Below are 6997 nucleotides of genomic sequence, written 5' to 3'. Positions count from 1 at the left end.
GGGAGGGGTGGTATGATGCAGGGACATAATTTTCTTGAAAACAAATTAATACTTTTTTTTATTTCACGTGATCGTTCTCGTTTCGTCGTCATCATTTTCCAAACAAATTCACATTTTGCATTGAAACCAAATATTATTTATTTATTATATATTCTAGTCAACAATCCTCAAACAATTAGTTTGAGTGAATTAAATCATAAGTTTATAAACTTGTTCTTATTGTCGTCATGAACGATCTTAAACTCTCAAATAAGAAAATCCTTCGTAAGTTTGAAAGTGAAACAACAAAGTGAAAAGTTAAAGTCAGAAGGTTCCGTAGAAAAGTAATAAATAAATACATTTGCAAAAATAAGATAAGTAAATATTAAAAGAAATAGGAACATGGGAATCTTTTTAAATGATCAATCAGTTATTGTTTCATGAAATCATGAAGTTTTATGATTCGATTGAAACATTTTATCATTTTTAATGTTTCTGGTTTGTGGATACTTGGACATGGACGTGTGGACGAGGACACAGTCACTGATGTTTCATATTTTACAGCTTCTGAATAAAAAGTTCCTCTTGAGAAAGAAATTTCCTCTTGAGAACAGTTGGTGTCATTTTAAACTTCTTTACATCTGAACAGTTCTTCAGCTTCACTTTCAAAACATCAGTCACGTCATTGATTCCACAAACTCCGTGTTTCTCCAGAAGAAGTCTCGTCCCTCTGTGATGTTTCAGGTACATTTTTATTGAGAACTGTCGGTACAGTCAAACGTCGCTCCGCAGATCGTCTCCAGAGAACTGAACTAAAATCACGTCGACAAAAAACCTGATGAATCTGTGGAAAAGTGTGAACAGACAAAAGGAGACGAGGGAACAGACGGATCGTTGGAGCTTTCAGGGGTTTAATTTTTTCTTTTTGTTAGTTTAATCCTGATTCCAAATTCAAATCAAACAAACATCAACATCTTTGAAACGATCACAGAAGAAATCAAACCTCTGCTTGATGAACTTTTTATTCACAGAACCGTCACTAACTCAAGTCACCGTCCTGCAGTCGCACGTCTGCACCAGAGCAGCCTGCGTCTCATGAGCTCACTGTGACCTTTGACCTCTGAAATCCAATCAGTTCATGTTTGAGTCCAAAGTGAAGAAATTCCCTCGGGACAGATTTGAACAGAAACATCATTTATGAGGTCGAACACTAGCGGATCAGTTTCTGTTCATCTGCAGGAACTCGCTGTGTAACTTCTCCTGAGCCTCGTAGAGTTTACGCAGCTTCTTAGCTTGACCTTTGCTCAGCTCCTTCCCTTCTGCGTCGTGCGTCGGGAAACCCTGTTCACATCAACGACAAAGTCCGTTCATCACATCATTGAATTACTCTGACGACACTTGAACGGCCTCTGGTGCAAGAACACACATTACAACAATAATAATAATTTAAATATCAATCCACCACGAGAGCATCGTCACCATGTTTTCTAAAATCTGTATTTATGTGAACGTGAGATTTACCGTTTCATCAAACTTGGAATATTTGTCCGTTTCTGTGCGAAACATTTCACACGGAGGGATCTTCATCTTGGCGAGTTTCGCCATCTGAAACAGTGGAAGCAGCGAGTTAGTGACGTGTGACTCACTGGATTCCGACAGAACAACCGGAGGAACATCGCTATGGTTACGCCTGGCGTCCTCACGACCTCAGACACACATTAGCTTCCTGACTGGATTCATCGCACCTCGATCACATGAGGCTGATGAGGGAAATATGAATGAGAGGTTTTACACGGGACCACCTGACCTCTTGCTCCTGTTTCTTTCTGGCAGCTTCCTCCTTCTTCTTCTTCTTCTCTTCTTCCATCTGTGAAAGAAGAAAACCTCGGTTCAAAGAATGAACTTGAAATGACACGTTGGGTGTTTCGGCCGCACCTCCGAGGTTGTTCCCTTCTGACTGAGATTTCTGCTGTGAATCTGGAAACATGATTTGAAATGATAATAATCGAGGAACGCTTCATGAAGTCGTGGGAATGTCGTCAAGAAATCTCTTATCTTATCTTATCATACTTTCATTTTCTCTGATGTCGTTGTCAGTGTGCCGTTGGAGCAGGAATCTGTCTGTCACTTAATCCACCTGGTTTATCTGAGTGAGTTTGTCTCCGTCCTTCGTGACACTCGCTGGATTAGTGTCACCTTTGTTTCCTTCTGTCATTGACTGGATGACTGCGCCTCACAGGTTATCAGATGTCTCTTCCTCTGTTTTTAAAAATCTGGGTTGAGTTTCAGGTTCACAGAAGGTCAGAGGTGAGACTCCAGCCGCTCTGGATAATGTGGAGATTCATTAATGTGACTCCGCTCGTCTCTTACCTTCTTCTTCTCCTCCTTCTCCTTCAGTAATGTCTCCTTGTCCACCAGTTTCACCACAGTTGGCAAACCTGTGACAGACTTACAGTTACTGTTGAGTCACAGCCGCCGTTATAACTCTATTGATTCTGCTTCTTTGTTTTTAACTTGAACTAGATATGAAACAAATTATTAAGGTTTGTTTTTGTTTGAGAATATTGAAGGTACCTTCATGATCTTCCAGTCGCACTCCGAGCTCCGGTAACGTATCGTCACGCACCGTGTCGCAGAGCTGCAGCAGCTCCGTTACTGAAAAACATTTTCAATAAAAGAGCTTTAATAGTCGAATGATCCCAACTTCTTTCATTTGATACTGAGCTCAGGTTTCAGGAGATGAAGAGGAACTTTTAAATTTCAAACTCTCAAGTTCTGACCTTTCTGCTCTCTGGCGATTTTTCTGACCTGCTCCCTGAAATCCGACAGCACCGAGAGGAACGGCATCACCGTGCTCTCCAGCTGGAAAACAGCAGCAGCAAGACCTCAGATTAAAAAACACCCAAACGTGAAGTCATCTGGTGAACGAGCAGGAAATAATCAAACCGACTCAACAGTGAAGAGTCAAAACAGCGTCTCTTTACTTACGTCAACACTCTGACCTTGTCCTCCCACAGGGAAACCGACGGGATCGGATCCTTCAATTGTTCCGAATATCTAAACGACAACACACTCATCAACACAGAGCAGAGCACTTGATGAGCAGGAGCGTCAGCAGAGGAGGTGGTTGGTTTCAGGGTTGTGCTCCTGATGTTCATCGGGTGGAGACAGATTGAGGCGCTCACCTTCAGCATGTCGGTGAGATACACAGCGACGCTCTGCACCAGCAGGCGGTTGGGCCGCAGCTTGGCGCTCTTCCTGCTGGCCATGTAGCTGTTGCTCTGGTTGACCAGCACTCTCATCTCCTCCATGGCCGCGCGGGTGTCCATGTTGTCACACAGAGCCTTGTGGACGGCCGACTTCCTGTCGTAGAAACTGGACAAAACAAGTGAGCATCGATTTCAGTCTCAAACTGGTTTCTGACTGGATTAACTGTGCGCAGGTGAATTTCCACGAGTTCATTCGAACGTTCATCTGCATCAGTTTGAGACGTGGTCAAGCAGCGTGGGATGATGGGAGTTGTAGTCTTTAGTGCAGTCAGCTGATTCACTCCAGTAAAAACAGTGAATAAAACTGTTAAACTAAGCGTTTCTCTGACTCGTCTCTGAAATGTGACTTCAAACTGGATAAAATTACTTTTGACTCTTCGACAAACAAACACTGACACGTGCACAAAGAGGATATGACGCCACCAACAGGCGACCGATTGAAATGCACTGTTAACTTGATTAAAACGTTTAAACGACATAGAAAAGCTCTAGAAGAGATTTCTCTGCTCATATTGGAGATCGTCGCTCCGGATCTTTGCTCGCTCACCTGTTGTTGAGCTCCATCTCTGCTGCCTCCCACTTCTCGAACTGACCGGTGATGTCAGTCGGAGCGCGGAGCGAATCTTTGACATTGAGGAAGAACTCCTGTTAAAGACGAGGGTGAAGACGAAGATCAATAAAAAACAGAGACACGTCTCAGGATTAGGTCTAAACTCAAGCGTCCATGTCCCCAGTACAGACCTGATCTGTCTCTGGGGATCTGATCACAACCCAGAGATGGATTTATGGGCTTTTTCTCTTTATTCAAGAGCCTCTGCTTCAGCTCAAACAGTGAACTTGCACTCACAGAACAGATTACCTGTGCTGCAGCTTCAGCTCTTCTCCTTCCTTCTGTGCTCGTCTGAAAAGTTTGCTCTGTGGTTTTTTCATTTTTCTCTTGGACGTCTTTGTGCAACCAATAGAACGACGTAGTGATGACAAGCGAAACTGTCCCGCCCTCGTTGTGATTAGCTTTACTTCTAATGAGAAATAATAATAACAAAGCCGTGGAGAGCGGCGGTGAGCGTGACTCTGCTTCAAGTAACAGAAGCAGTTTGAGGAGACGAGCTGAAGCTGGAAACTTGAGCACAAGCAGGAGCTATTTGAGTTTTTAGTGAAATTCATTCCAAAGATCCTGTTCTCCAACATAAAGAGACAAGAGGAACATGGATGTTAGCACCAGGCCTGAACAGGAGCTTGAATTCACCTACATTCATGAACTTCTCGTACTGGACGGCCGACTCCATGGTGTTGGAGGAGTAGTCCAGCGTATCTTTCCAGGAATGCATCAAGAAAGCCAGGCGGAGCTGTCGCGCTGCAGGAGGAGGAGCAGACATTTATCTGACAGCAACAAAACATCTGCTTGTTATCGAGCGTTCACTCTTCAGAGGAGCGTGACCGTGTTCAGGTGATCAAGTGTGCTTCTGTATATCTTCTTTATTACAAATTTAAAATATTAACGACAGAACCAGGTGAATCACCTGAGTTCTTTGCCAACGCGTCCTTGATGGTGATGAAGTTCTTCAGGGACTTGGACATCTTGCAGCCTGCGATCGTCAGGTGTCCGGTGTGCAGGAAGTATCGCACCCAGCAGTCGTTATCAAAGTAAGCCTGCGAGCGAGGTAACCAACAAACATCAGCGTCTGTGTTTCACTTTCTCCTCTCGAGGACATGGCTTTAGAGAGACAGGGATTTTTGCACCTCAGACTGAGCGAGCTCGTTGTCGTGATGAGGGAATCGCAGATCGAATCCTCCACCGTGGATGTCCATGGACTCTCCCAAGACAGAACCGGCCATGGCCGAACACTCGATGTGCCAGCCGGGTCGTCCCTGTGGCAACGTCCAAAAGAACAAAATGATTTTGATAAACTTTCCCAGACAAAGACGTTCACATGTTTTCGGTGATAAGAGCCGGTGACAGTGTCGAAGTGCTGTGAACAAAACCATGTGATCTCTGCAGTGCAGTTTATTTGTTACATCCTGCTGCTCCAACACTCCACAGATTCCAGTCCTCTCCTGCTCTTGTTCACTAAAAACCTTCCTCTTAAATGAGTTCAATGAGCTCCCTGATGTTGTTACTGGATGAGAACTAATCCATGCTGCTGCTTGTTGTTCTTCAAACTACAGATGAACACAACATCCTCTTGGTGTCTAACGTTACCGTCTCTGAACTCTCACCTTCCCCCAGGGAGAGTCCCAGGACGGCTCTCCTGGTTTGGAGGCTTTCCACAAGGCGAAGTCGTTTTGGGACTTTTTCTCACTCAGTCTGTCAGCGGAGATGCTCAGGTCACCTGTCGGACAGGATGAAGAAATAAGACGTGATCAACGAGACTCTGACCTTAGTGATGAAAAGATAAAACAATGAATCCATCTTCAGCATTTACATTTGAACGATATCGAAGACGACAGGAGATTAATGGAGTAAAAGCAAAAACAAAAGTATACTCTAGATGGTGTAATCTCTCTTTTAACAAAAATAAATACGTGTCTTTAATTCTTACATTTCTAAACATTAGAGTTTGAACTGAAGATGAATTCTAATATTTTTCCACCTGGATCCTTCGTTTCTAAATGTCTGTGTGTCAATGGACATTTCCTGGACTGTCATAGTTTCCCCATAAGACAGAGGAGGAGGAGACGACCAGACCGATTCTAACCTTTACACGACAGATTACATTTTAAAATGAATCAAATAAACCGTGTGAATGTACCTTCTCCCTCTTGCAAAGCTTTCTGATCTCCGACTGCCTCTGGCACCAGTTTGGCGTAAGAGTGCTGCTGACTGGCATCAAACTTGGAGGTGTCGAAGTACACGGACCCGTTCGATTCATATCTGAAAACATCACAAAACACAAAATCATTCGAAACAAAGCGGCTGCGATGAAGAATTTGTTCCGACCGCGACGTCTCTCTCTTCCTCACCCGTAACCGTTCGAGACGATCTTCTTCACAAACTCCACGATCTCAGGAACGTACTCGCTGACACGAGTGAGGACATCAGGGGGGAGAACCTGGAGGGAGACAAACCCAGAGACGTTACGATCAGTGACGACACAAGACATTTTAAAACTGCATCATGCACGACCTCACTCCTCTCTGTCTGAGCAGTCTTCACTTCCACTTACGTTCAGAGCTTCCATGTCCTTGTGGTATTCTCCCTCCCAGTATTTGGGGAGAATGGAGAAGATCGAGTTCTCTGTGACTTCACTTCCAAACTGTTTGTCCAACCAATCAGACAGCAGGTCTTTGGAACTCTCCAACAGGGCCTGCGGAAGAAATGAAGACGTTTTCAGATATGAAATATTTCCAGCTTTTGCCTTTTTCTACTTCATCCTGAGATATTTATATTCTTTTTGTTTTTTTTTATGGTTTTGTGTCCATTACGTGTTAGAAACATCATCGACATGTGAATCCTCCTGAGAATCTCCTGTGGTTTTCTCACAGGGACTCGGACATTATCCGGAGTTGTTACTCAGGGCAGGAGAAACTCTGGAGAATGTCCACAGCAGCTGACTCGGACAGTTGTGTTCTCACATACGGTCACTACAGTAGATTTCAGGAGATTCTCTGTTCATTGCAGCCCTGAAAGCAGCTTATGTTATTTTTGACTCAGTAACTTTACCTTCAATTTATAAATATTATATTCTTTATTTTAATGCCTTGTTTTAAACTGACAGGAAATATAAATAATAATTTAAAAGCCAAATAAT

The 6997-nt window shown here is 43.6% G+C and overlaps 1 protein-coding gene across 7 annotated transcripts in view; it reads right to left on the bottom strand.

Moving 5' to 3' along the window:
- Positions 1-873: 873 nt before the first annotated feature.
- Positions 874-6997, bottom strand: part of cars1 (cysteinyl-tRNA synthetase 1) — a 12569-nt gene continuing 6445 nt past the window's right edge. For 4 of the 7 annotated variants that reach the window (XM_069527813.1, XM_069527805.1, XM_069527800.1 and 1 more), the window contains 16 exons: positions 6413-6553; positions 6210-6298; positions 5999-6120; positions 5466-5578; positions 4989-5117; positions 4769-4898; positions 4499-4602; positions 3796-3893; positions 3165-3354; positions 2968-3036; positions 2760-2841; positions 2554-2634; positions 2350-2417; positions 1787-1846; positions 1501-1584; positions 874-1320 (listed from right to left, as the gene is read on the bottom strand). In XM_069527813.1, coding sequence (XP_069383914.1) covers positions 1198-1320; positions 1501-1584; positions 1787-1846; positions 2350-2417; positions 2554-2634; positions 2760-2841; positions 2968-3036; positions 3165-3354; positions 3796-3893; positions 4499-4602; positions 4769-4898; positions 4989-5117; positions 5466-5578; positions 5999-6120; positions 6210-6298; positions 6413-6553 — 1683 coding nt within the window. In that variant the 3' untranslated portion in view covers positions 874-1197. Of the gene's footprint in view, positions 1321-1500; positions 1585-1786; positions 1847-2049; positions 2253-2349; positions 2418-2553; positions 2635-2759; positions 2842-2967; positions 3037-3164; positions 3355-3795; positions 3894-4498; positions 4603-4768; positions 4899-4988; positions 5118-5465; positions 5579-5998; positions 6121-6209; positions 6299-6412; positions 6554-6997 lie in introns of those variants that run through there. The other 3 variants (XR_011243367.1, XR_011243366.1, XR_011243359.1) reach the window with 2 other exon arrangements.

This window comes from Paralichthys olivaceus, chromosome 1, assembly GCF_024713975.1.
Source record: "Paralichthys olivaceus isolate ysfri-2021 chromosome 1, ASM2471397v2, whole genome shotgun sequence".
In the NCBI taxonomy this organism is placed as follows: domain Eukaryota; kingdom Metazoa; phylum Chordata; class Actinopteri; order Pleuronectiformes; family Paralichthyidae; genus Paralichthys; species Paralichthys olivaceus.
Note: the sequence above shows the minus strand (reverse complement) of the source record. Positions and strands in the feature narration are given on the sequence as shown.